This window comes from Lachancea thermotolerans, assembly GCF_000142805.1.
Source record: "Lachancea thermotolerans CBS 6340 chromosome H complete sequence".
Classification (NCBI taxonomy): Eukaryota; Fungi; Ascomycota; class Saccharomycetes; order Saccharomycetales; family Saccharomycetaceae; genus Lachancea; species Lachancea thermotolerans.
The window spans coordinates 939,210-965,560 of NC_013084.1; the positions used below are offsets into that span (position 1 = coordinate 939,210).

Sequence of the window (26,351 nt, forward strand, 5' to 3'; positions counted from 1 at the left end):
GGCTAGGCTTTCCGCCCAAGGCTTCAATATTACGGAAGAGGACCTAAGCAGTTTTCGTACATAAGCATATTAAGACATTTCGTTTTATTAGTCGCCAATTGAGCGGTGTTGACCATTGCAACTCAATGAGAAACCTAGCTTGAGCATACTGGGCAGGGTTTAAGATGTCAAAGAAGCACGAGTATATTGCCAAGATCCGCTACAGGAATGACTTACCAGCTCCATTGCTCCCTCCCAAGCTTCTGAAGTACCAAGGGCCACCTAATGAAGAGGTTGATTCTCCACAGCTTATCACCTCGCTTTACGCAAAGTCAAATGTTACACCACTGATTAAGCTAAATGACGATCTTAGCATGCCACTAGATCTAACAAAAATACCTGGGGTACTTGACCATAAGGACACAAAGCTCTTGCATGGTTTCGAGAACATTAAGCTACATCCCGAAGACAGGGTTCTCTTAAGAGATCCTCGGATGGACAGGCTTACTAAGACGGATACGTCTAAAGTCACGTTTTTGAGAAGAACTGAATACGTTTCTTCGTCCAGCGCCCCTAAGCCATCGAACAGGAAGAGACCGGTCTCTGAAGCGATTGACCCAGATGATGAAATTCTAACGCCCGCACAGCGCGTCAAGAGAGTGGAAAGCACATTTGACAGCGTGACTGACGACTTGTCTAAAGTGAAGCACCCATTCAAAAAGAACGTACACGCCGTTAAGGCTTGGGAGCTGCTTCCGGACACAGTCTCCATGGATCAAACATTTTTTACCATCAGGCTCGTGGGCTCGGCTGCCCTTGATAAAGCAGAGAAGGAACAGTTGGCGCTCTCCACTGCGCTCTTCAGGCCTGTTGAGCTGGAAGAAGACGAGTGGGTCTCCTTATACACGACAGAGAAGAACAGCTCCGAAGAATACGAGAAAAATCTGGAGCAGCAAATCGATGAGATTACTGACGACGATCGTGTGTACAAATTCAAACGCCTAAGAGACTTCGACATGAAGCAGCTGCAGCCTGCTGGAAGCGGGCTGTTTAGCGAATTGGCTTTAAGGTTCAACAACGATAAAAAGACCATTTACTATACACCTCTGCGCTCAAGGATTGAATTGAGGAGGCGGCGTGTCAATGATGTTATCAAGCCTTTGGTGCGTGAAAACAACCTTGATCAAATCAACATAAAGATCAAAAATCCAACTACGCAGGAGACGAGAATCAGAGACAAAATCAGAATGAAATTTGACCCTATCGACTTTCCCAACATAGAAGATGAAATCGATGATGAGGCGCCACAGGAAGAACAAGTTACCAAAGTTTCTGAGGCAGCCTCTCAGGACGCCCAGCAGGGCTCTCAAGATGTCGATGCTGAAAAATAATTTGCATGTTGAACTTATAGTCAATGCTTATCCGTAAGATAAATTTCTGATTTGACTCCTAAGCCCGATAGCCACGATTCGATACATATCCCTGTATTTTTAACATTTTTAGAGTCAGCGTACGCATAGACGTGCTCGTATTTTTACCAGTTATTCTGTCATCAATTACGCGATAACTGAAATTCCAATAAAACTGAACCCTAAAATAACACAGCTAGGACTTCCTAGCAAGCAACAAAAGTTATAATTTAACTCAGTCAAGCTACAGCCGGTTTAGTGTCTTTAAGATGACCTTCCAAATAAAGCAAGAAATCGCAAGTTGTGGTGGAAAGCTCATGAAGTTGAGCCATCCTTCCAAGAAAACTGGCACTGAAATGGAAGTCAACGTGTACCTGCCTAAGCAGTACTTTCACAAGCAAGACCAAAGCATTCCTGTGCTGTACTATCTTTCGGGTCTGACTTGTAGTCCCCAAAATGCTTCGGAAAAAGCATTTTGGCAACCTCAGGCAGATAAGTATGGTTTTGCGCTAGTATTTCCAGATACCTCTCCCCGCGGCGAGGGCGTCCCTGATGATCCAGAAGAAAGCTGGGATTTTGGTATCTCTGCCAGTTTTTACGTGGACGCTACGCAAGAGCCTTATAAAAAGAACTACCAGATGTTTTCATACATTCACGACGAGCTGCCTCGCGAACTGAGCCAGTTTTTCGAAAATAAGGGCAATAGTAAACTTGATTTTGTTGAGAACGTTGCGATTACTGGGCATTCGATGGGTGGCTTTGGCGCGCTGTCAGCATTCTTGAAGCTCTACCCGGAGAGGAAATACAAATCATGCTCTGCCTTTGCGCCTATTACATTTCCATCCAAGGTCCAATGGGGTCAAAAAGCTTTTGGGGGCTACCTCGGTCAGGAAGAAGAGAAGTGGAAACCTTATGATCCAGGCCACCTTCTCAAAATGACGACTAACATCGGGAGCGATAAGATTTTGATACACCAGGGGACAGGCGACCCATTTTACAAGAATCAACTCAAGCCAGAATTGCTTCTGGAAGCTTCCAAAGGTACTTCGTGGGATGGGAAGATTAATCTCAATCTGGTGGAGGGTTTTGACCACTCTTACTACTTCGTGAGCACTTTTGTTCCGGAGCATGCTGAATTTCATGCTAAAAACCTTGGACTTATTTGATAAAGTCGCTGCTATATACTGATATTCATTAAAGACTCAAATTAAACTTATTTCACTATCAGCGCCCCAGTTTGCCATCCTCCTGCGGTTATGGCCACGCATGTGTAGTCTGAATCCCCTATTTTGACTTTTGAGGGCTTCAGTACCAACGTACTTCTTAGGTTTTCGATCCTACCTACACGCCTCTCATTCACTATTTCGTCTCGACTCCCCAATCCTAAGCATCCGCAAAGCTCGCTCTCGAGACCCCATGTGTAAATTTTGCCGCTGGATGTTAAAGCCACGGTATGATAGTCGCCGGTCGAGAGAGAAATAAGCTTTTCGTTTTCGTCATCAAGTTCCAGTTCCATGAATGTTTCAGGGCGCATGTGCCCTTCTGTCACTTTGACAGCGTAGCAATGGTTTTCTGTAAAGATCGCTAACGTAGTATAGCTACCCACTAACTTTACAAGCTTTCCATGGAATGGCAGTTTGACTTCATCCACTGTTTCATTAGCATAACGCCAGAGTTTGTCACCTGCGGCCGAGATGAAAAACACAGACATGTTGGCACAACAAGCAAAGTCAACTATTTTGCCTTCGCCGCTGACCTGGCCAGTACTTGGAATAACCTTATAGTGCGCTCCAGCACTTGTTTCATTTTCTCTTATAGGCTCTCTACTCTCCCAAACCACTAGGCCTAAGTTATAGATAGAAACGCAATTGAAATTCCAGCCACATCCGATCTTAATTACTGGATTGGTTTCTTTTGTCGGTAAGCCTTCAAATGCAATTTTGACACCTTGCTCAACATCTGGGCCATCCCAAGAGTAAACATTACCCTCTGCGCTTAGTGCCAAAATATGAGACCTCCCTGAGGAAACGGACGTGAATTTGATTACATCAAGCTTCGTTGCATCAACAGACAGAACAGGCGCACCGCCACGCTCTACCTTAATGACTTCGCGCGTAAAAAGGCGTCGCATGTGTTTGTTTCCTGGAATTTTTTGATCCAAGATTCTTTCAACGTCCTCAAAATTGGCGTATATGTTTTCGTGAGGAGCTTCGAGGGTTGCTGAGCTGTTTCCTTGAAACGGTAGAGCGCCTCGACCGTGTGGAATTCTCCCGTTAAAGAAGGTCAGGCTGCGCTCCGTGTCCATGATGATTTGTTGAAATGAATTGAAGTCATGTTCCCCCTCTCTGGGCCCTGGACCTTTATGGCCTCCGGAGTACGTCGAGCCTGTCATGTAGAGCTTTCCGGATCTCGTTAGTACCTGAAAAGAAAATCCTCCGCCGGATATGCATGCGATACTTTGGTCAGCCTCTGGTGACTTCTCGTTGCCCTCATCTTCAAACCAGGGCACTGCGACAGGAGTATTAACACCAAATTGCAGCCTCATCCCTGCATTGTTAATCCAGCTGGCAGGTAGCGAGCCATGCGAAATGGACGTGAATCCTAGTCTGGCATGCTTCAAGCACCCCCAAGTGTAGAATCTCACATCATGAGATCTCAACTTATATAGATCGCACCATGACTTATCGGGGTGCCGGTTTCTCAGTATTGCTTCAGAGCAGCTCATATACTCATGATTTTGTTGAGAGACGAGTGGCTCGGCGTCAGAGTGCGTGGAGCCGAACGACTTATGGAAGAGCTCATGCCAGAGTGTGTTGGACTTGCCAAAATCGAGCAATTTGTGAAAGTATCGATTTGTGAGGGATAGGTTTTTAATATCTTGGGTCGAAAGGTAAGGTAGTGCGGCTTCAATAATGTCAGGAGGGAGTTCATGTTCTATTGAATGACTCATGGCGAGTGCTTAGGTGTAGCTACACAACTACCAACTATCGCTTTGATTTAAGGGCGTCAGTTAATTAATTTTGATATTAAACAATACAACAGACATGGTTCGTGAATAATGAGGCTTGAGCTTAGAGTCTGTTGAAGGCTTTATGCAAGATTTGCCGCATCTTATACCAATTCTCGATGCGCAATCTTTCATTGTCAAGATGGGCATTGTCAGTTGATTGTCCACAGGGAACCTGAACAGCTGGGGCCCTCAATACGCGCTCAAGGAAACGAATCTGCGGAATGGAGCCACCCTCTCTGACCAACAGAGGATCGGCGCCCCAAGCTTCTTGAATTTCTTCTCTTAAAACTTGGTATGCTGAATTTTTTGGATCACCCAACCAGGGCTCTGCCGTGTTCAGAGTCTCCAACGTCAGCTTGTTGTTTGTTTTTAGTTTTTTGAAGCATTCATTCACGTACTGCTCCAATGAGTTTTTAATGTCTGCAACGTCCTGCTCCGGGACAATGCGAATAGATACCGTAACTGAAGCGCTACTGGGAATGACGGTAACGTTTCCCGGACCAGAAACCTTCATGTTAGTCACGGAGAGCGAAGGTTTGGTCCACTTGGCCCTAAGCTTTTCTAGCGAAATAGATTTGCATACGTTGGTTCTTTTCAGAATTTCCTTGAAGTGTATCTCTTCCTCAGCGCTCAATTGCTTAAGTGGTTCGTAAAATCCGGGTATTAACACTCGACCATCATCGTCTTGTAACTTCGATGTCACACTTATCAAATCTGCGGTGGGCTCCCTATCAGTTCCACCGTCAAACCCCGAATGCTTGTCAGGTTCGTTGTTCCAGACTGTTATGCGAGCATTGATTACGCCTCGCAAACCGTAGTTGAGACAGGGGACTTTGTCGTCGACCCAGTAGGAATTACTGAACAACACCCAATCGACGTCGTTACCAATTAAGTCACGGTGTTTGTTGATAGTCTCAGCAAATCCTTGCGAGCTCGATTCTTCCTGACCTTCAATTAGAAATACCACATCATTTAAGAGTTCCCCTTTCAGGAAAGCAGAACCAACGCTGTACATTGCTGCAACAAGAGGTCCTTTATTGTCAGTAACGCCTCTTCCTTTTAAGTAGCCATTCTCGCACGTTAAGGTGAAGGGGTCGGTTTTCCATCTCGAGGGATCTCCAGGGGAAATAATATCGTAGTGTCCATACCAAAGTATCTTCTTCTTTTTTTGCGCTTTGCCGTGAAACTGCGCGTGAATGAGAGGACTGCAACCATTCTTGATGGTCAAAAGTGTGCATGCCGCCCCCAATTTTGTGAAGAGCTCCTGTAGAAAAGAGGCACAACGGCGCAAATCGATCACGTATTGGGTATCTGTGAGTGCAGAAACCGTCTTGAAGCTGATTAATTCTCTTAAAGTTTCGAACATGTTGTCGTGATCCACAAGTTGAGCGTTGTATTTTTCCCTACTTTTTATGTCGATATGAGATGACACGTAAGCGCTTGCAGATGATATGTTGTTGATCTCGTTTTCATCCTCTTCCCCTACCAGTCTGTTGACATTCCACAAGGTCAATGCACCGTCGTTGCCACCGGTGGCAAGCCTTAAGTGGCTGTATCCGGTGCATTTTCTTCTAAGTAGCTCTGCACTTAAAACTAGCCCTTGATGTGCATTCCATTGGTAGACTTCATCCCGATAAAACTTTGTTACCCCTTTTTGGTGAGTGGCAAAGATGTGGTCTTTGTAGACACTGATTGAAACGATATCGCACTTGCTTGGCGCTTGGAAAGTTGATACAAGCTCCTTGGTGTTGAGATCCCACATTTTTATCAAACCATCGCTCAGACCACAATATAAAAATGGGAAAGAAACTATTTGGCACAGGACACTCTCCTCATTGTTCATTTCTGTAATCAACCTTGGCTTCATGTAGCCCCCAGCTTCCTGTGACAAAGCCCATATCTTGCTCATACCATCGCCGCCGCCTGATACGATGAAGTCTGTATTTTCTTTAGTCATACCATCAGTATAGAAATGCGTGGGCAAATTTCCATTTTGCCCTTTCAAGGGCTGGGTTGAGTAGATGAAACTGTTGTGTGCGTAAGGTATAATGTATTCGGGTGGAATTTCTATTATTACATGCTCCAGTTCCTCTGGTTCTGGAGGAGGGGTTGCGTTCGCAACAATCGGACGTACGCCTGGACCTGTAGAATCAAAGAATCTATCGAAACGACGATGTGGCAACTTATTCAAGTCTTCTGCCTGAGTTTTTCGATTCACAGAATCCATGACATGGGGCAAGTAAAGCATGTTAGCATTTTGGCAACCGAAAACAATTGTTTGATGCGCGTCTAGGTATTTGAGAGAGAAAATATCACCAATATCGAGTAGCGAGTATAGCGTACCAACCTCTGTTATTGTAATGTTTCCGCTGGCAGTGAGGCTGTCGACCGACCAGATCCGCACTAGCGAGTCTGCGCCTGCTGAAAATAGAAAGCGTTCATCCTGCGATTTCGTCATGCATAGCACACTGGATCTGGTGTGCGTCTCTTCAGTATCGCCAAGACAGATTGTTTTGGCCAAGTTGTAAGTCGTGAGATCAAAGCATAAGATCTTAGAGTCATGAGTGCCTGCGAATAATATCCTTTTGTGGGGAAACGCCACAGTGGACAAAATTGCGTACTGATGATTCCATTTGTGAATAGAAGGAGGCATCGTGTGAATGCTTCGAATACGAGAGAAATCCAACTTCTCTTGTACAAACTCTGAGCTCTAGTGGAACTGTGCTCTGCGTTAAAAATTTTGTTTAACCTGACACAACCTGCGTAAATAGCGCCTTGGGTTCTTATTGTTCCTTAAGCGACAAGTGTTGGTAGGTAGTCCCTTGACACAGCTTGATACCTAAAGAAGAGCTGATACCAATATCGTGAATTGTCTCTCAAATGTGATCACAAGGCTTCCGAGAGGATAATTTTATGATGGAATGATGCAACTAGCTTTAAACTGGCACAAAAGATCCTTAAGAAGCGCAATCCCGGTACACAGTCAACTCAGTTGGTGATATTGGGAGCTGAAGCTACAGAAGAAGAAGTAAGTTAGGCTCAGGTGCTCATATAGATGAATGGCCAGATTATAAGATAGTGTTTCGTCAATTGTGATATGTGGCTTCCAGCGCCGACCCTGAGCTTCGGGGCTTACTATAATCTCGGACATATATGTGTGGAAGATACCGGCGCCAGCAGTCTGTTAGCTTCACTAATTCCTTTGATAGCGCGTTCTGAGCCGGCTTGTAGGGCCGACTCTTTACATAGGGTGAGGCAATCACTTTGAAACCGGTAGTTTAAAGTAACGCGGAACTCCAGGATTCCGAAGAACAACATTTCGGGGCGCGTGTGAAATCATCGGAGGTATCCTTGTGCTAAATGTGCGACAAAAAGACGCCGATGTTGATGTCTTACGTTTCTTCTCATCTTTTGGTTATACAGGGAAAGAAGTAACGTATTTCCACTTTTCCAAACCGATGTAGTTCTCTTCTGACATTTTCAGCGGCGATTAGTTTAAGGGTTTCTATTCTTCTAGGAGGTAGGTTGTATCGACGCTATTGCCCCGACAAATCCCTGAGTTCATTTACTCAAAATAACACTTCTGGGGCAGACACTTCTGGACGGAAGCCATAGTTAACTTTCTCATCACTCAAAAAAGATAGCAGCTAAAAAACTTGTGTCTGCATCCGAGAAGTTCCTTAATAAGTTTCTTCTGCACTGGCACTTCAAAGAAGTAGTTCTCATCATACACGCGTATCGCTGGAGCATGGTTTTTTTTCATGTACAATTAAAGCTCCAAGAAAATTTTAACCTCATCGCATCGAAACGCTCCTAGAACTTACGCAAAAAAAGCATAGATGAGCGCCCCGGTGGTTCATTCGCAGCCAGTCCCTCCCCCGGACGATGAGGAGTTAATGCTCAGCAAGCTGGTGTTCGGCGATACCTCTGACTTCAACGAAAACCTATCCCAACTGCGGTCTTTGGACACCGAGTTCGGCGATGCTGATGATGTCGAAATGATAGAGGCCAACAGCGAAGAGGAAAATGATGAGGATCCCGAGCACAATAATATGGACGCGATCCAAGATGATCAGCTTTTTTTCGTCGACGATGGCATGACCGGCGAGGAGCAGGATAAGGAATCCGCAGAACTAGGCAACGGTAGCGACAGCGCGAGCGAGAGTGATACCGGTAGTGAATACTATTCAGAGGACAGCGCCGTGTGGTCAGACTCGGAGGATGAGCGTGTCGAGGTTGCCTTCACCACGTCTAACAGAACAAAGAAGCTGCGCAGCTCGTATTCTGAAGGCAGGATTAAAGGAAGAGACTATGTCTCACGTCTGAGACATCAATTCGAAAAAATATACCCTCGTCCCAAATGGGCAGACTCGGAAAGCTCAGAAGAGGGCCCTGGTTCGGACGACGATTCAGACCGCGAAGACCGCGAGGAGGTTATAAACGGCGATCTCAATGCGCTTTCTAGAATCTTGCAAAGCACTTACAATTACAGAGACACATCCAGTCGTCTTCTACCTCCCAGTAGTCTGGACATTACGCGGTTGAAAGACGCAAACGCTGCTCATCCATCGCGAGCTGCCGTCCAGTCTCTCTCATTTCATCCTTCAAAACCCCTGCTTTTGACCGGTGGCTACGATCGTACCTTGAGAGTTTACCACATAGACGGAAAGAACAACCACTTGGTAACAAGCTTGTACCTAACTGGTACTCCAATACAGACTTGCTCTTTCTACGTCAGCCCTTCGCACCAAGAGCAAAGAATATTTACCGCCGGTAGAAGACGTTACATGCATTCGTGGGATATCTCAGGCACAACTCCCCAGCAGTCCAGAATCGAAAAGATCTCAAGAATGTACGGCCATGAGGCTACTCAGCGCTCGTTTGAGAAGTTCAAGCTTGCACATGTGTGTGCACAGTCTGGAAAAGCACATGGTGTAATTCTCTTACAGGGTAACAATGGTTGGGTTAACGTGTTACATGCAACCACCGGTGTCTGGATGATAGGCTGCAAGATCGAAGGCGTCTTGGTTGATTTTTGCGTTGACTACAAACCAATCTCCAACAACAAGTTCCAAACCATTTTAATCATGGTTAACACATATGGTGAGATCTGGGAGTTTGATTTAGCAAAGCAAGGAGAGGTGCTCCGTCGGTGGAAGGACGACGGAAGCGTAGGTGTTACAACTGTACAAACAGGAGGTGGTAATAACTCTACACAGTTGCTGCCCTTCAAGAAAATAAGGCATAACAGGTGGCTGGCGATCGGGAGTGAGAGTGGATATGTGCATGTTTATGATAGAAACTCGAGTAGTGCAGAGCCTGTTGCAAAGCTAGACCAGCTCACTACCCCAATCTCGTCATTGGCCTTCTCTCCAGATGGCCAAATACTGTGCATGGCGTCTAGGGCCACGAAAGATGCACTGAGGCTGGTTCATCTACCAACTGGCAAAGTATTTTCCAACTGGCCAACGAGTGGAACGCCACTTGGCAAAGTTACGAGCGTAGCTTTCTCACCTCGCGGTGAAATGCTTGCTGCTGGTAACGAACAAGGCAAGGTGAGACTGTGGAGATTAAACCACTACGCATAAACTTAAAAGCGCATTAATAAAAATTGTATAAAGCCTAAGAGTTTTTGAAAGCATTTCGCCTTTTGGCCTGATAAATCGTGAGGCTTGGTTCAATTCATCGGGCATTGAGTAAGTGCGTAAAGCCGCGATTTGAGGTTGTTCTTGGAAAGGGCCTTTCGCCAGGCATCAGTCGTGATGGCATTGTTGACGAAGTATTATACTGCTCCAAAAATTTTGTAGATCTCAATTCGAAGAGCGTACCTGGTTTGTTCACGGGAGGAACGGCAGTCTTTTGCTTAAGAAACCTTTCCAATGAGACCATCTCCTGCCACTTTATTTCATGAGTCGCCTCTGAGCCTTTTGACTAGGCCATGGAAGAAAAACCGGGACGGAACACTTTTCTACGGAGTTTCAAAGTCGGGAAACAACAGAACACCTCTAACAACTAAGCAAGGCAACAAAACCATGTACAAGGGAACACGTTCGTCTGGTATTGGTAGGCACACAAGATATGGTGGATACACCATTCAATGGGATAAGGTTCGCACGTACGTAACACCCAAAAACTTCAATACAGAGCTCAAGCCGCTTGTGAGCCATAACCTACCTGAACTAAGGCACTCCTTCTCAGGCTACCAGAAAGGCGCGTTAGACTCCCGCCTATATTTCGAGAAGTTGAAGGAATATGTCAAGAATGGTAAAGCTCAGGGAGAGGCTACGGATGTTAAGTGTTATGTGGAGAGAGGATGAACCGCATCTAGCAGAAATTAAACGACTTGTATATAATTTAACATTTGCATCATAAGGCTTGGAGCTTTGGATACCATCGCGACATTTTGATAGTCTGGCTTACGAATGCCAGTATTTAGAACTGACCGCGCGATGTAGCGGTCAAGGGAAGAGTTTTGAATATTTCATTACCACACTTCATCAGCTGGTTACTTTATACAAAGTTCGTGTTGCATCTATATCAGAAAACAAGTTAAGTTGACAAATAGTGCAATAGGCATTTGCAAGCTGTTGCAAGCTGTCGCAAACTGCTGTTCGAGGCTGTGACATTTATATGCCGCCACTAGGAGCGCCCAAAACCTGGGCCAAGGCACTTTGTCCACCACTTTGCTGGTACTCGGCAGTAATGAGTTCCAGCAGGGCGAATCCACCACTGACACCTACAATGATGCTTGCACCTTTGCCTTTCAAGCCCAAAAGCTCTCCGCAGGCAACCAAAAGGCCCAAGACGATAGCGCCAGTGGTAGCAGCGACAGGAACGATCTTGTCAAGTTCCTTGGTGACGCCCTGCTCTCTGCGACCGGTCAAGGTGATTCCTTGCTCCTTGAACTGCTCACTGATGTCACGAGCAGAGGACCCGCTGATTTGTTGCCACAGACCAGCGAACCAAATGCCAGTAATCACCAAAAACGTGGTGAAAAACAGTGGAGTTAAAGGCTGTCTTGTGATGCACTCCACAAATGATTTAGGAGGAGTCAGCAAGGACAATGGGAATTGTGGAACGTAGAGTAAGTTGTTGTGAGAAGCGTAGCCTCCGACGACCTTGTAAATGATGGAAGATGGATTGTTGTGGGCAATGAGCTGAACCAAAACAAAGGCACCGACATGGATGTAAAACAAAATGACGTAGGCGAAAAGAACGGACAAGCTACCAACATAGAAGAGGCGAATAGGATACACGTTGTTGACGCCTCTAGTTCTGGTAGATCTGATGGGCAACTCCAAACGGAAATTGGTGAGGAAGCAAATACTTGCCGCCAAAGCCAAAACCAAGAAAGCAGTGGTCAAGTTTGGCAGGTAGTCGCGGTTGAAGGCACCAACAATGGCACCAGTCCATGTCTTGTGCGAAGCACGCAAGGACTGTATCAGGTTAATGAAAGCGCCCTGAGGCTCAGTGTGACCCTCATTGTCGACAGGGAACTGGCCGACGCCAAAGACGTCGGCAACAAAGTTTGTCGAGATAGTCACCGTGGTGATAGCCATGGCGCCCGATGCGAAACCGTAGCCCTTGTCAATAACCTCGACGAGGAGGGTGACGAAAAAGCCAGCCACAACGAGTTGCACGTTCAACGCTGTAATTTGAACCACCGACAGATCGGTGCCGTAGTAGCCTGAAAAGATAAACACATTGGCGAGCACTAGGTACTGCAAAAGGGCGAACAACTTGGTGCAAGTCTGGAAGAGCTCACGGTCTTGACGAATTTTAAAGTTGACCTTAATCAGCTTAAGCCCGGCCAGCACCTGCATGATGAGTGCGGACGAGACCACGGGGAAAACCCCGAATTCCAGCAGCGTTTTAGGTTCCGCCGCGAACACACTACGCAGGAAATATAGGGGGTCTAGTACACCCGACGCCTCTTTGGAGACCCCAGCAAGGGGGAACTGACCAAACAGGTAGATCAACGCCGCAATGATGGTGTACACAACCTTATCGTCAAACCCTATTTTTTCGTAGGGCACTTCAACTTCGGGAAGAAGAGGCAAGAACGGCTTTGCCAGCTCGATTAGACGGACTTGAAAAACGCCAAAAGTTAGTAACTCTATATAGCATCCAGCACTCCATTCAATTCCTCACATACAGCCGGCCATGTTTCGAGATGAGTCGTTTCGTTGCTGATAATGGTCAGTACCGAGACCTGCAAATTTTCCACTAACATTTTTCATCAAGTGCTCCTGGGTATTACCCGACAGAACTCCAACTTTCATATCAACCATATATTGATTCTTATCATGTGACACCTGAAAACGCCTGTGCATGTAACGGCAGCCTTCTGGCCAATGAACCTGTGGCTAACCAAAGCGTGAGCCATCCAGCAGGTATGCCTGCTTGCGTTGTAGTCTCTACGCTACATGTTGTCGAAAACGTGCTTGAAAATCACTTTTGTTTTAATAAGATTATATATCAGACAATTCGGTTGGCGAATTGGTAAAATCTTGATAGCTAACACTTTAAAATCCTTGGGAGACTTCCTTTAATGGCTATTTATCATGGAAAGACGGTTTTAATCGCGGTTTTTCAAGGTGGGGCTAGTCAAATAATTCTCAAGGCTTTCATATTTCGTTCAGAATTTCGGGGCACCAGCACGAGCGGCTTGCCACCAGCCAATAGATACATAAAGGACCCCAGAAATAACGCAAGCCGTCATACTTGCTTGAATATCAGCTTTTTTTGCTGATAACTTTCTTTCAAACAAGCGTTAAAACCACCCTAACAATTAGTGGCCATGATAAAAATGGCCATGCGCATCCTCGTTTCTAGCCATCATGGATACCGAGAAGATTCCAATATACTGTCCGGTCGCTGGTTGGCAGATCAGGGGCTCAGCTATGCGCCAGCATATCGGTGCTCCGTAACTTGCCTAGCAGCTCACGTGATTTGGCTCTCATCCTCATGCCTCAACTCTGGTTCAGTAGTACTCTGCTTGTTGCACCAGGATCGTAGAGAGTCTAGTTCCTAACAGTGAGCTGGCGACCGATATGTGGGTTTTTGTCCCGTGGCCAATGTTTCTCCAAGCGCTTGGGTTCTTGGTCTGGTTTTTTACCCGCACGCCGTACAATTAAACAGGCTCGAAAGTTCTTGAACATGTAATCTATTCTCAACACTCGTTGATTTAGACATACAGAAGGCTCGGACGAGGTTCACTGCTGGCATAGGAGACCCCAGAGTGTATATCCATTATGAGTAAGGTTCTTAAACTCACAAGTGTGACCCTTGCGGCGTCCAGTTTGGCCGCGGCAGGATACTTCTACGCTTTCGACAGAGATAGCTACCACTACAAAAACGCCTCGTGGAAGCGCATCGGCGACCACGTACAGGGTATCCTGGATCGCAAGGAAGATATCGCCGTACAAAGAACGAGTAGTGAGGCTCGCGATGTGACCGTGAGGCCCATCAAGGAGACGATGAAAGACCTATGGAACGAGCAGGTTCGCAATACAGCCCAGTGGGTCTACTCGTTCGGCAGTAACACCAGCACCAAAGCTTGAGCTGCCTTGTACTTAGGGAAAGTAATGTTTAAATATTCAAGCAGTAATAACAAACATGATCACAGGACCGAAAGAAGCCCTGCAATGTTGAAAATTTTGGCGTAACTCATCGCATTGTATTTCCTCGCAGATTCCAGCGCTGAGGACCAGAACACGACAATGAGCAAGCCAGACTCAAACATTAACTACGGAGACGCTATAGATTACTGGACAGCAGTGCCGGCCACTGTGGATGGTGTACTTGGTGGCTATGGTGAGGGCACCACAGTCCCTGTGATGGACGTGCTGGGGTCAAACCATTTCTTGAGGAAGCTCAAGTCTCGCATGATACCGGCGGAGAACTGCCGGAAGATAGGCTGCGACATTGGCGCGGGTATCGGACGAGTAACACGCGACATGCTGCACAAGCACTGTGATGTCGTGGATCTCGTAGAGCCTGTCGTGCCTTTCGTCAAGCAAATGGACGTTGAGCTCGCTTCGCTTAAGGAGGCGGGCCGTATAGGCCACATCTTTGACATTGGAATGCAAGAGTGGACACCTGAAACTGGTAGGTACTGGCTAATTTGGTGTCAATGGTGTGTGGGCCATTTGCCTGACGAGGAGCTCGTGGCCTTCTTCTTGCGTTGTAAAAAAGGCTTGCAACCCAACGGAACGATTGTGGTGAAGGAAAACAACACGCAGGCTTTGGAAGATGACTTTGACGAAGACGACTCATCTGTGACGCGTTCGGACGACAAATTCAAAGAACTTTTCCAGCGCGCGGGCCTCAAGCTCATCGCAACCGAGAGACAAAAAGGTCTTCCAAAAGAGCTCTACCCAGTCCGCATGTATGCTTTGAAGCCGCAGGACTAAAGAGTTTGATGGAAATGTGCATGTTCAGAACTGTAAAGGGTGCGCGCCCAACTACTTTCGAATTTCCTTAACGCCTCGCTTTTCTTGCAAGCCCGCTCTAGAGTACCATGCTGTAATGGATGTTCTAAAGGCAAGCTGTCGCTTTGCGCGCTTGCTCCCAAATGGAGATCAGTTCGTGACGTCAGGACACTTTCCAACTCCAACGTATTTCTTCTAGTTCACGGTCCGCCCTTCCCCATCTACAAGACAGCACTTTATACATAGCAGGAGATAGACATTGTACCACGAAAGATAGACGTTCCATTCTCCCGCGCAAAACCCCGGGTCCTTCATCTCAGCAGGCGCGACTATGGCAGGAGCTCCGGTGCTTAACCACATCACGGAGGTGACCGTTAAGGCCCCATCACACACGCGCGACACCAGTCAAGAATAGTGCTCGGAGTTCGGCGCTGATTACGTCCGCGACCTGAGTCAAGTCATTGGTCTACTATAAGAGAGCTCGCTGAGCTCAACAAAGCACCCGACCGCCGCAAGCTCTGAGGACTCTGAGCTGGAGGCGCTAGGCCGAAGAGGCGAGACTAAACATGCAAGTGATGTCTCAATTCAGATAGGAGCGAAAGACTAATTTCAATGGTATTTTTTTCTTCAATCAAAAGTCAGTTGAACTATGCACTTACCGGTATACTATCATCATTAAAAGAGACTATTCACCACTTGAGTATCAGCGCAACAGGGGGTTTCGGAAACCACAGTCATAATCCTTATGAATGCTGCTTCCGCACCCTGCGAGGCTGACGCTAAAACTACGCTTCACGCCGATGAGCGAAATCTTAATGGTGTGAAGAAATTAGGTGAACTACATGACAATTTTTCTCTTTATATCCATTAGTCGTCGTAAGTGAGTATATAACTGTCTCAACTTAGGGCTAACCTTTGAAATAGTTAGCTTGAGAAGCGTACATAGGAGCTTCCAGCTGCATCCTAAGACGTCTTCAAGCCCCTAACTTCAGCAGCTTGGGTCCATTGGGTGTTTTTTCTCGCTTTCCGGACAGGATTTCATCTGAAACATAAAAATTCGCTACAACAATAGCAAGAATTTCAAACATATTGCTAATAATTTGACCCCCCCCCCCCCCCCCCCCCCCATTAAAGCCTTTGAAGATGTTTATAAGCTTCTTGAAGACCTTGGTTGTTGTTTGCCGCGCGGCTTATTTATATGATCACGTGAAATAGTTGATAGCACTTAAGACGAATCCGGGCCAACGTTCCATGAGAACGCCTTCTTTCCTGAAGCCGAGAAATTCCCGTCATGTTTATTTAGCGACATCGCACAAGCTGAGTTAAAAACAGATCTCCTCGAAGGATTCGTGCGGCCGTATGTCTGTGTCTCGCTCTTCTTCCAGAACCGACCAAACTAGCGAGGCGAACTCTGCCCTGCAGCCGTCGAAATCACCCGCCTCTGGCTCGAATGAAACACCCTCGGCGGGCAGCACTGGAGTGCAGCCAGATCTTCTGGGGAAGCCAGAAATTACAAGGGTTCTAGATTCTGATGTTGCCATAAACGCTCTTTTGTCGCGGCTGAAACAGTCACTCCTTACATGCGAGGAATTTACCAAATTTGTGCGTAAGAAATATCTCTTGGAGGATGTGCATGCTCAGGAGCTGGGAAAAACTTATAAAAACTTCTTCCCTGATAGCTCTGCGTCTTCGTCACTGCAAAAAAGTATACACACTGTCCTCGAGTTTGACGGAAAGCTCTCCCAGGTCAAGCACAGCTATGTTAAAGCGTTGCACACAATGAGCGACGAGCTTGGCGCCCTGCTTCTTACCATGACGAAAATGAGGAAAGGTCTCAAGGAAAACAGCAGGAGGTTAGAGAAGGAGGTCGCGGATGCTATCCATATGGCAGAAAAGGCGAAGAGTAGATATAACTCACTTTGCCAAGATTGGGAGAAACTTAGGATGGCAGATCCAACTAAGACCAAGTTGACCCTAAGGGGCTCTAAAACCACCCGCGAGCAAGAAGAAGATTTGCTAAGAAAGATAGATAGCGCAGACCTGGACTTCAAACAAAAGGTCGACCATTCCACATCTCTGAGGAACACATTCCTTTCAAGAGAGCGTCCAAAAATTGTGTCGGAGCTCAAAGATTTGATCTTGGAACTTGACACTGCAATGGCAATTCAGCTGCAAAAGTACACGATCTGGACCGAAACCTTGATACTCAACAGTGGTGTGACGGTAACTCCTTTTGACGCCACGAAATCCATGAAATCAATAGCTGCATCGACGTCTAATGAACTAGACCTTTACAATTTCCTCAACAAATACAACCAAGGCTCCAGAAGCAACAACTTCGTGAACAAAAATTTGATACCGGTGGAGTATAAACAGTATCCTTCTATGGCAAAACCTGTGATGGCTAAAAACGGGCAGACGAGATCTGGTAATCATACATCTTCCTCTCAAAATACATTCTCTGTGAACACCAACATGAATTCTTTGCCCAAAAGAATAGTGTCAACTCAACATGAATCGCCGTTCGACTCAACTCCAACGCCTCGAACCGGTTTTTCACCAGTGCAGAATGGGAGTCCCGCGGGCAGCCCTAATTCACATCCTGGAAACGCTAGCAGAGGAAACCTGGCACAAACGACACCATCTCATCAAAAGGCCGTTTCTTCAATGTTAGATGTTGCAGACAGTCAAACCCCCAGAAGTTCGCAAAGTGGAACAAGACCAGACGGTCCAGATTCTGACTTTGCTACCTTGGACCCAGGCAATGGCACTCGTTCTACAAGTTTGACAACTTCAATGATCACATCAATAAGCGAAAGGCCAGTGTCTCATATCCAGTCCGCAGCAACTCTTCCACCGGGTATCAATAGAAATTTCAAGACGTTCGGTGTCGCACTGGAAAGTCTTCTCGAGTACGAACAGGATATGGTGCCGGCCATTGTTCGCCAGTGCATATATGTTGTGGACAAGTTCGGTCTTGACCTTGAAGGGATATATCGTAAGCCGGCGAATGTCTTAGATGTTAGCAAATTGAGAGAGGAAATTGACAAAGACCCCTCAAACATCTCAATGATCGTCCCTCCCAAAAACCATACAGATTCTGACATTTACTTAGCGGGTTCTCTTCTTAAAGCATTCTTTGCTAATCTTCCAGAGTCCTTGCTTCCGCCTTCCATGACGTCCGAAATCAAAACTTGTCTAACAATTGCAGATCCTGTTACAAGAAAAAACTACATGCATGGGTTAATTTACAAGCTTCCAGATGGCCAATACTGGACGCTGAGGTCACTTGTGTTTCATCTAAAGAGAATAATAGAACACGAACCAACAAACAGGATGAATCTGAAGAGCGTTTGCATCATCTGGGGTCCAACATTAATAGCGCCAAACGATACAGACATCAACGACGTGAACTATCAAATTCAGGCCATGGAAGTTTTGATAGATGTCGCTGATCAAGCATTCGAACCGGAGTAGCGTGCATTTGCTTTTTTCCCAAAATTTAACTCAGACTTGGCTTTCGCCCATATGTTCAAGGCCTAGCTTGACTTTGGCTGGCGGGTTTTTCGCATTTTTCTTGTATTTGTGAGGCTTGTGCAGTCTAGAAATCAGATAATATTAAGTATCTATGGTTTGTATTGGTACAGTTCCTTATTCAAGCTATAAAAGTCTTTGCATTCGGCCAATGCTGTTTTGAATTCCCCCATACTGAATCCTGATTTTTCTTTTTCAACTGCGGTTTTAAGCTGTTCAAATGAAAATGAAGCACTGGAGGTCTTCAGAACTCTAACAATCCTTGCACGGAGAACTTCTTTGATCCACGAGGTATCTTTTTTCTCCAGTCCGTCTTCCGGCGGCTTTAAAGCCGCCTTGGGCGCTGCCTTATGAAATATTTTTAAACGGCCATCCTTCATTTTCTTGATGTCAGGCTTGAACTCTTCATTGACAATGAAACTTCCACCGTCAGTGTTCAATAGTCCAGCGCTGATGAATGAAGTCAGGGCCGGTTCGAGAATATTGGCCGCTACACCAAGTTCGCTCTCAATATCCCGAACTGTGAGCTCGCCGCTTTCATTGAATAAGTCAAGGATACTGGCTTGGAGAAGAGTTAATTCAAGCATCAAGGGTCTGCCATCCTCTAGCTTGAAGTTAGTCTGAACCTCTAAGTGATGTAACATATTTTGAAGGACGAGGGGTTTTTTGGTCGATCTTGGATCACTTTCCGCGTAGAAGGCACAGAATTTTTGCCAAAGCGCATCCAACGACCTGGGGATCTTCAGCTCTGGAAATGTAAAATCATGAAAAGATGCCGGGACGTTCTTCCGCTCGAATATCATGGGGGCTAGCTGCACATTCTGCAGCTCCTGAGTTTCAAAGCCCTGAAACAACTTTTGGGTGTCTATTAAGTTGCTTCGTAGAGCTTTTAGTTGTGTCACTAGTTCCCAATGGCTTTGCCTTGCCTCCAACAAATCAAAAAATCTCTTTTCCAAATTTTCGGGATGATTCATGTACGCCAGGTACTCAGTTCCCATAATGATCATTCGTCTGAACAGGCTTCTCTCCATATACAGTTTGAAAAAGGGTTCAAGCAAGTCAAAGGACTCCAAGATTCTCCAAAGAGAGAGAAATATTTCATAATCTTTTTTAGCTTGTTGAAGACCAACGCTTTGAGGCTCTTTCAACCTTTTATAACATCCTTTAACTTTTGAATCTAATGACTTGACCAAAGGTTCGACAAGGTTTAACTCTCCATCTACCGCTAGCTCAAGGCCCCTTTTGACGAGTTGAGGAACTTTATCGTCCTCCAAGTCATACAAGGAGCACGTGTATGACAGGACCTCATCCAAGGTGCGCTGCCTTTGGAAAGAATTTCCAAACCGTATTCCTATGACATTTGCAAGACTCGCGTAAAACTCATTGCATCTGTTATCAGAATTATACGCAAGTTTTATCATCTTAAACTCGCGTACAAACCCCCTTTGTAGCGCGTAAATTTCAAGCAAGTTTTCTAAAACCCCTGCACTGAAGAGAAACTTGGTCAAAATAATCTTTTTTGTCTCAAGATGAATGCTCTTGGAAATAAGGTTAACAATCATGTCTTCTCTTATGAGCAAGTTCTTAACGTTTTTCAGATAGTCTTTGTCAATTTCCATATTTGTTTTTGAAAGAACAAACTCTAAATTATCGAGGTAAAACACTCTAAAAGATTTCCTGTGATGTGTGAAACGGAGGTGGCACTTTCCGACAACTTCAACGAACTTCTTGAGACATTCAGTTCCAGTTCGGTTGTAGTTCTCAGCTTTTCGGGCTCCTTCTTCATCACAGTTATGATATTGTTTTCTTATTTCTGTCAAAGCTTCGGTGAGGGCACCTTCAGCCTCATTGCCTAACACGGATAGAGCAGATTCTACCAGTCGATATTCTGCAAACTCTCTGATTGTATGAACTCCTGTGAATGCATTAAAAATAAATGAGAAATCCTCTGCAAAAAGATGGAAGGCCTCAGCTAACAGGCTAACCTGAACCTCAAACTGACCCAAACATAGAGACGGCCAATGGCGTACGAATGCTGCTTTTGGTTCGCTCTCAAGCGTGAGCTTCTCTGCAAGCTCAGAAACTACGTCATCCACACTCTTGTCGAGCTCCTCGATAATCAAGTGCCATATTTTTATCACAACTTCCTCCTGGCTTAGTAAACGAAAAGCTTTAGCCTTCTTTCTTAGAGTCGTGTCCTCCCCGGACACTTCAGTAGCTGTAGGGACATATATCTTGGATCTCGCAAGCCTTCTTGAAAGTTCATAATAGAATATTCTATCTATAGTGGATAACAAGTTTGGGCCGTCCAATGTTCTAAGCTTTTTATCGAAACTGCGCCGAAGCAGCTCGTCAACGGCATTTCTAAATTGTAAAGAGACAACGTCAAAAGTTAGGAGGCCTTCGCCATTCTGCATGCCCAATAATTGGGATCTAAAGCCGCGGTCCTCTTAGACATACCTTCATAAAATGTGAAGGATTGTTAAATTAAATTGGCCGTCCAACACTATCATGGGTTGATCTAAGTCGGTAGCGGGAATTATTGAGACGAAGGAGCTAAAATGAGGTAATCGCGAGGTACAAAAAAAAAGCCGGTCACTCCTATCCTCCGGTTTGTTTCTTTAATATGTTCATCGGAGCCTTTTGGCATCGACGCTTTAAGCTCAAGACGATGTTGTTGGACTCCGAAAATTGAAGAGTCAAAATATCAAATTAGCCTGGTGGCTAAATGGGAATGGGACAACGCCGTTCTGTTGAAGTAGCCTTTTTCCTTTGTTTTGAACCAACTCGATATAGGCGATGCTAAGGATGCCGCTCTGTTTTTGTTTACCCTTTGTTTATTACATAATCGTACATTGGCGCGGAGGTGTGGTGTTTTCATGGTAAGTTGACAGTACGAATGGAGCTGGTAAGCACTAGTTTTTGCGCAGTCGCTCGGTGCTATGGTTGATATAGTCTCGTAAGTGTCTTTTAAAGCGGTGCGTTGATTATTATTTTCATCTTTCTCCAATTTGTTTGAAGCCGATTGTTTTCGTGCGTAAGCGGCAAGGCACTGAGGTGGTCGTTCATATTTTGAAGAAAGTGCACTCTACCCCTAGAAGTCAACTCTGAGCTTGTTACCTCTCAAAACGCTCTTTTCGGGTTTGAAAAGTTGATTGAGGGTAAAAGTATTCTTCTCCTGTAACAGAATGCTGGCCTTAACATAAGATCCGACGGCAATACTTAGAAGATCATCGTTCCCGAACTTGAGAGAGTCTTTGAGCTCTTGAAAGGTTTGGTCTGTCCCATCATTGAAAGCATCAAGAACAACTGCCTGTAGCAAGTTCACTTCTAAAACCAGAGGGCACGAGTTTTCCAAAACAAAGGGTGTTGAGAGTTCGATGTTATTGAGCGTAGGAACTAATGTGAGTTTTTTTGGAACAGTGCTTTCAACTACTGCTTCTTGGTAAAGCACAATTTGTGATTCCCACATGGCTTGCATTTCCTGAGGGAGCTGTGGAATCCCTGAAATCGGAGCTTTAAAGATGCTTTTCATCTCGTTCATTCCAATAACAATTGGTTCAATTTTGCAGTCCTTATCCCGGTTTTTCAGACACATGTTGTGAGAGCTGTTGAGACATCTGAGAGTGTTGTTCAATAGTTCGGAATGCGGGGCCCCTTCTGTTATCAACGTTTCACAGAAGTCTCTCTCTATGCAAAATTTCTTTCTGTCGCAAAAAACCCTTAGAAAACTGTAGCCCTTCCGTACAGCTCTCCGAAGTAAACACTGTTGGAGATATATCGGCGTGAAACCCTTCCCAAATCTGTAGAACTCAATGAAACCTATAAGTGCGTTGACCGAGATATCAGTAACTTTAGAGGGGCTGGAACAGGCTTTGTTGAAAAAAGAGTTCAAAACCTTGATATAGAGTTTTAAAGACGTCTGATGAAGGTCTGAAGCTTCGAAATAGGACCACATTTTATCAGAAATCTCACCGAAGTCACTCCCATGAAAAAGGCATCGAAAGACTTCACTCTGAAATGCCTTGAGATTGAGTAGACCGTTAAATCCGACTCTACTGTTTATGGCTTCGGCGAACGCGTCGCATGCTCCGGTGATTAGTGCTAGAGCGAATTCCTGAAGCCGCTCCTTGGCCTTGGCTATTTGAAACAACTGCTTTAGCTCATTGCAAATAACACTTTTTGAATCCTGGTATTGGGACACATGGTGTTTTAATAACTGCTCCAAATTACTGTCGCAAAGTAGCGCGTCTAAAAATGACATTCTGATTTTCTCCTTTACCTCAAGCGAAAAGCCTTCAACTAGCTTCATTTCTTTGGATATCACAGCCTCTGCCATGTTAAGGAAGCCAACTTGGAGTGGCAAGGTAAGCTTTGACGCGTAAGAGATAGCGCTAGATACCACAATGTCGCTTGGTTGACAAGAATCTTTTCGTTGATCAACAAAAATAAGTGCTGCTTCATTTAGTCTGCCCAATATTGCACTGGCTGTTTTAATGGAGAGTTTATCGTACCGTGCTTCATGCAAACAATGACAAATAATCTTTGATATGTTAGTGTTCTCGCGAGAAAAGAGTTCATCCAAAAATAAATGCTTAACCTTAAGTATATTAATCTCTGGATCTCGGCTGCAATCTTCGAGGTGTTGCCGATCATCAAGCAACCTATAAAGCTCTGAGAGCTTAAAGAACTTTTGCTGATAGTCGGCGTCAAGTTCAAGGAATGTAGAGAGCAACGAACAGTCCCCGTCTGCACGCTTGCGAAAGGTTCTGACTAGTTTTGATGCATGTTTTTTAAACTTGAGATCCAAACTCTGTACAAACTTGTTACTGGCAAGGCGCTTGCCCTTGCGTTTCTTTTGTAGTGGAGGTTGAGCGTTACCGCTGCATTCTAAGTAAGCGAACTTTATGACCAGCTGCTCCACATCAAAGGCTGTACTCTCAGTTAAGTCTAGAGTATTGATATCAGCTTCTAGCTGATTAAAAAGACTTGTATCCGAACAATCTGGACTTTCAATACTTCCATGTTTTTTGGAACGGGACTGTTTTATGTCTTCCATTTCAGTATTATCAAGGCCAGGTTAGCTATAAGTTCCCTCCGTGGCTATAAAGTGACATTTGCAGTTACTATCTTGCAGTTACTTCTTGTCTTCGAAAGTTTGGGGTTCGCAACTTTAACAATGTTACTTAATTCTCATCGCATCACTAAGTGAAAAGAGTTGGGTAACTTTCTCTCAATCTTGAAAAACGGGAGAAAGACGGTCTGGAAGGAAAATTCATGCGCCGATAATCTGCCTACTATCGACTTGGTTAGCTCGGGTTTTTAAGACGTATCTAGGTTCTCGGTTCTCATTTACAATGTCAAGGGAAGAGCTCGACCCTGCGGTAAATCTTGCTGATGAGTTTAAAAAAAGAGGGTACTTCGACGAGGCAAAGAACGGGATTTTAGCAGGGCCTATCCAAGAATCCAGCACGACTACATTGGAGCAGTTCATCAAAGACAGGGTTACATCTGTTGTCGCCGAAATGGTCAACGAGGACGAGTCATTGATCTTCAAAAATCGTGGATCAACTACTGCCTTAATTGAAGGTCAACTTCTTAAAGACGGATATGAGAAGCTCAACACTGAGTCTATACAGATTGACGTATTGCTCAGAAGGGTTCTCGAGGATCCCGATTTGAAAGCAGAGATTAAAGCAAAGCTGAAAGGTGACCTTGAAGCTAACAAACTTCAACAAAGGTCGCAGTGAACAAATTTACCTGAACTCGTTCAAGTTCATATAGCGCTACCTAGTTTATCTTCCACTTATATAATATAGCATATCATCGCACCGTCGACTTTTGAACTTCCTGCCAGCTCGATCGCTGCTTCTGTATTTGAAGCGGTCGCCAAGAATGGTGTATTGTAATGCTTCGTCCTTATTTACTGGGATTTCAAAAGCGAAAATAGTACCCATCTTGGGGACGCATTTAATCTCGTCTACGAGCTCTCCGCGGCAGAGCAGTATAAAGTCTTTTTGAGAGTCCCAAATCACTATGCCCTTGATACCACGCAAGTTTTCGTTGCGACTTTTAGTCACAGTAATCATGCAGCCGTTGTAATCGGCCATCGAGAGCTTGAGAAGTGCATTTGTGCCATTGATATTCAGTTTAGATGCGGAAGGAACGTCGTCTGGAATATTTAATATTTCCCGCATGTAATTAACCCACAGCTCTTCATGCATGGGCAAAATTTGGTCAAATCGAGGGATTGAGCCAAAAACACTAGGGTGCTTTTCTTTGAGATAGCCGAGGAGCTCAGGCCTCTCTCTCAAGTTTTTCTCGCTAGCAATACGCTTCGCCGTGCTACTGGCCTTTCGTGCACCGTTGATGTAACTCTTCAAGGCATGCTTCGAGTTTTTGTTAATCTCGCGGTATGCACTATGTGTTGAGTTTTTGATGTGCTCACCACTAAGAAGCCTCAGCTTTCCATTCTTTTTCTTGAGTCGAGAAGATAGGCCTCCATCTGTTGGTAATAAGAGGAGTGTATCTTGAAGCCTATTTTCATCCACCGCCTTTTCGGCAGTGGGCAGGCTCTTAGCTAGTATCTGTTCTGTGATGAATGTTTGTTCCCTGTTCATCGCGCTGGGTGATGATGATAATGTCTAAAGAGAGAGCTCATCGCCTAATTTTTTTGGCATAGACATTGCCGTTTTACAATTTAAGTAAGCTCGAGTTCAATGCTGGGGGCTATTCACACGAAAGCTCTGAGCCGAGGGGCTTATTTTAAGTCTCGCTGTTTTCGTCGTTATGTGAGTACGCAGACACCTCTCGAGCTAGATTCTACCGCGCGAGATGAGAATTACGCTGATCTCAACTATATGTATACCGATATGTTCGCGGGCAGTGACGTTAAGTCCCCTGTGGTGGGAACTGGCGGCAAGGAAGGGCTTTCTGAGATCGATCAATTGAATGCGGAGATATCAGAGACTTATGATTTTACAGCTCAGCCTCTATCCGGACACGAACTGGAACAAGTTGTCAGGTCTGCCGGACGCTTTATACTCAAGAGCCTGTCAAATAATCCATACTACAACCTGGCACTTGAGGACTATGTCTTTTTGAACACGCCCGTGCCTAAAGAGGGCCTTTTCTCAAGTGAACGACTTCTTTTTTATGTAAACGACAGATGTGTGGTTATTGGTAAAAACCAGAATCCGTGGCGAGAACTATTCTTAGATGAGTGTTCAAAAAAGGGCTACGAATTTGTGCGCAGGAAATCAGGTGGAGGTGCTGTGGTTCACGATTTGGGCAATGTCAACTACTCGTATCTAACATCCCGCGATTTATTCAGAAGGGAGTATTTCAACAAGCAGATTATGAACTGGCTGGTACACGCATTTCCTAGCGCTAGCATTGGCCTGAGTCCTCGCGGTGACATTAACCTCGATAACAAAAAAGTCAGTGGAAGCGCTTTCAAGGTGGCTAAAGGCAAATCATATCATCATGGAACCATGCTTGTGAACGCTGACCTCGCGTCTTTTAGCGGACTACTAAAGCCGGACTTCTTGAAAGGTATTGAATGGAGTGGGGGTAGTGTTGAGAGCGTTAGATCCCGTGTTACAAACTTGAGCCAAATGGGCATCGGTAATACAGATACGTTTGTGGACATTTGTACCGAGGGGTTCAAATATTTGATGAATGAAAACATGCCGGTTTACTGGGCAGACGAGTCATACACCCGAAACGCTCAAATTTGTGAAACGATAAGTCATCTTAAGAGCGACGAATGGCTTTATGATAGTGGCCCCAATTTCACAGTCTCTTTTAATGGACACACGATAAATGTTGAGAAGGGAATTATTAAAGACTCAACCATTTCTGAGGGGATCGGGAGCCACTTCCGTGATTTTGTCTCTCTCCTGAGAAAGAATAAGCACTTCAAAACAGATATAGAGATATGACTAAATTAAACTTTGTAAAAATTTGTACAATCATCGAATGGAA

At 45.2% G+C, this 26,351-nt stretch overlaps 15 protein-coding genes and 1 non-coding gene across 16 annotated transcripts; 9 read left to right on the top strand and 7 right to left on the bottom strand.

Annotated features, from left to right (window-relative positions):
- Positions 1-164: 164 nt before the first annotated feature.
- On the top strand, positions 165-1,370 carry PAF1 (Paf1p; the record flags this gene model as incomplete). The annotated part of the gene is made up of 1 exon (XM_002556301.1): positions 165-1,370. The coding sequence occupies one exon, from the start codon at positions 165-167 to the stop codon at positions 1,368-1,370; it is 1,206 nt and encodes a 401-aa protein (XP_002556347.1).
- A 287-nt stretch (positions 1,371-1,657) lies between these two features.
- KLTH0H10956g (S-formylglutathione hydrolase) lies at positions 1,658-2,554 on the top strand (the record flags this gene model as incomplete). The annotated part of the gene is made up of 1 exon (XM_002556302.1): positions 1,658-2,554. One exon carries the CDS (start codon positions 1,658-1,660, stop codon positions 2,552-2,554), a length of 897 nt encoding a protein of 298 aa, XP_002556348.1.
- A 47-nt stretch (positions 2,555-2,601) lies between these two features.
- On the bottom strand, positions 2,602-4,338 carry SAF1 (SCF ubiquitin ligase complex subunit SAF1; the record flags this gene model as incomplete). The annotated part of the gene is made up of 1 exon (XM_002556303.1): positions 2,602-4,338. One exon carries the CDS (start codon positions 4,336-4,338, stop codon positions 2,602-2,604), a length of 1,737 nt encoding a protein of 578 aa, XP_002556349.1.
- Positions 4,339-4,459: 121 nt separating this feature from the next.
- DUG2 (glutamine amidotransferase subunit DUG2) lies at positions 4,460-7,051 on the bottom strand (the record flags this gene model as incomplete). The annotated part of the gene is made up of 1 exon (XM_002556304.1): positions 4,460-7,051. One exon carries the CDS (start codon positions 7,049-7,051, stop codon positions 4,460-4,462), a length of 2,592 nt encoding a protein of 863 aa, XP_002556350.1.
- A 1,186-nt stretch (positions 7,052-8,237) lies between these two features.
- UTP18 (Utp18p) lies at positions 8,238-9,986 on the top strand (the record flags this gene model as incomplete). The annotated part of the gene is made up of 1 exon (XM_002556305.1): positions 8,238-9,986. One exon carries the CDS (start codon positions 8,238-8,240, stop codon positions 9,984-9,986), a length of 1,749 nt encoding a protein of 582 aa, XP_002556351.1.
- Positions 9,987-10,277: 291 nt separating this feature from the next.
- On the top strand, positions 10,278-10,715 carry MRPL27 (mitochondrial 54S ribosomal protein mL41; the record flags this gene model as incomplete). Its single annotated transcript, XM_002556306.1, has 1 exon — positions 10,278-10,715. One exon carries the CDS (start codon positions 10,278-10,280, stop codon positions 10,713-10,715), a length of 438 nt encoding a protein of 145 aa, XP_002556352.1.
- A 309-nt stretch (positions 10,716-11,024) lies between these two features.
- On the bottom strand, positions 11,025-12,563 carry SSH1 (Ssh1p; the record flags this gene model as incomplete). Its single annotated transcript, XM_002556307.1, has 2 exons — positions 11,025-12,487; positions 12,554-12,563. The coding sequence occupies 2 exons, from the start codon at positions 12,561-12,563 to the stop codon at positions 11,025-11,027; spliced, it is 1,473 nt and encodes a 490-aa protein (XP_002556353.1).
- Positions 12,564-13,652: 1,089 nt separating this feature from the next.
- Positions 13,653-13,961, top strand: MIC12 (Mic12p; the record flags this gene model as incomplete). The annotated part of the gene is made up of 1 exon (XM_002556308.1): positions 13,653-13,961. The coding sequence occupies one exon, from the start codon at positions 13,653-13,655 to the stop codon at positions 13,959-13,961; it is 309 nt and encodes a 102-aa protein (XP_002556354.1).
- Positions 13,962-14,120: 159 nt separating this feature from the next.
- TAE1 (N-terminal protein methyltransferase) lies at positions 14,121-14,813 on the top strand (the record flags this gene model as incomplete). Its single annotated transcript, XM_002556309.1, has 1 exon — positions 14,121-14,813. The coding sequence occupies one exon, from the start codon at positions 14,121-14,123 to the stop codon at positions 14,811-14,813; it is 693 nt and encodes a 230-aa protein (XP_002556355.1).
- Positions 14,814-15,400: 587 nt separating this feature from the next.
- On the bottom strand, positions 15,401-15,530 carry SNR60. The gene has a single exon (XR_002432223.1). It is a non-coding gene; the product is annotated as a snR60 (small nucleolar RNA).
- A 660-nt stretch (positions 15,531-16,190) lies between these two features.
- Positions 16,191-18,308, top strand: RGD1 (GTPase-activating protein RGD1; the record flags this gene model as incomplete). The annotated part of the gene is made up of 1 exon (XM_002556310.1): positions 16,191-18,308. One exon carries the CDS (start codon positions 16,191-16,193, stop codon positions 18,306-18,308), a length of 2,118 nt encoding a protein of 705 aa, XP_002556356.1.
- A 149-nt stretch (positions 18,309-18,457) lies between these two features.
- Positions 18,458-20,782, bottom strand: KLTH0H11176g (KLTH0H11176p; the record flags this gene model as incomplete). Its single annotated transcript, XM_002556311.1, has 1 exon — positions 18,458-20,782. The coding sequence occupies one exon, from the start codon at positions 20,780-20,782 to the stop codon at positions 18,458-18,460; it is 2,325 nt and encodes a 774-aa protein (XP_002556357.1).
- Positions 20,783-21,459: 677 nt separating this feature from the next.
- KLTH0H11198g (KLTH0H11198p) lies at positions 21,460-23,424 on the bottom strand (the record flags this gene model as incomplete). Its single annotated transcript, XM_002556312.1, has 1 exon — positions 21,460-23,424. The coding sequence occupies one exon, from the start codon at positions 23,422-23,424 to the stop codon at positions 21,460-21,462; it is 1,965 nt and encodes a 654-aa protein (XP_002556358.1).
- Positions 23,425-23,722: 298 nt separating this feature from the next.
- Positions 23,723-24,115, top strand: SHG1 (Shg1p; the record flags this gene model as incomplete). The annotated part of the gene is made up of 1 exon (XM_002556313.1): positions 23,723-24,115. The coding sequence occupies one exon, from the start codon at positions 23,723-23,725 to the stop codon at positions 24,113-24,115; it is 393 nt and encodes a 130-aa protein (XP_002556359.1).
- A 45-nt stretch (positions 24,116-24,160) lies between these two features.
- Positions 24,161-24,985, bottom strand: POP4 (RNase P/RNase MRP complex subunit; the record flags this gene model as incomplete). The annotated part of the gene is made up of 1 exon (XM_002556314.1): positions 24,161-24,985. The coding sequence occupies one exon, from the start codon at positions 24,983-24,985 to the stop codon at positions 24,161-24,163; it is 825 nt and encodes a 274-aa protein (XP_002556360.1).
- A 99-nt stretch (positions 24,986-25,084) lies between these two features.
- AIM22 (putative lipoate--protein ligase) lies at positions 25,085-26,308 on the top strand (the record flags this gene model as incomplete). The annotated part of the gene is made up of 1 exon (XM_002556315.1): positions 25,085-26,308. The coding sequence occupies one exon, from the start codon at positions 25,085-25,087 to the stop codon at positions 26,306-26,308; it is 1,224 nt and encodes a 407-aa protein (XP_002556361.1).
- Between the last annotated feature and the right edge of the window lie 43 nt (positions 26,309-26,351).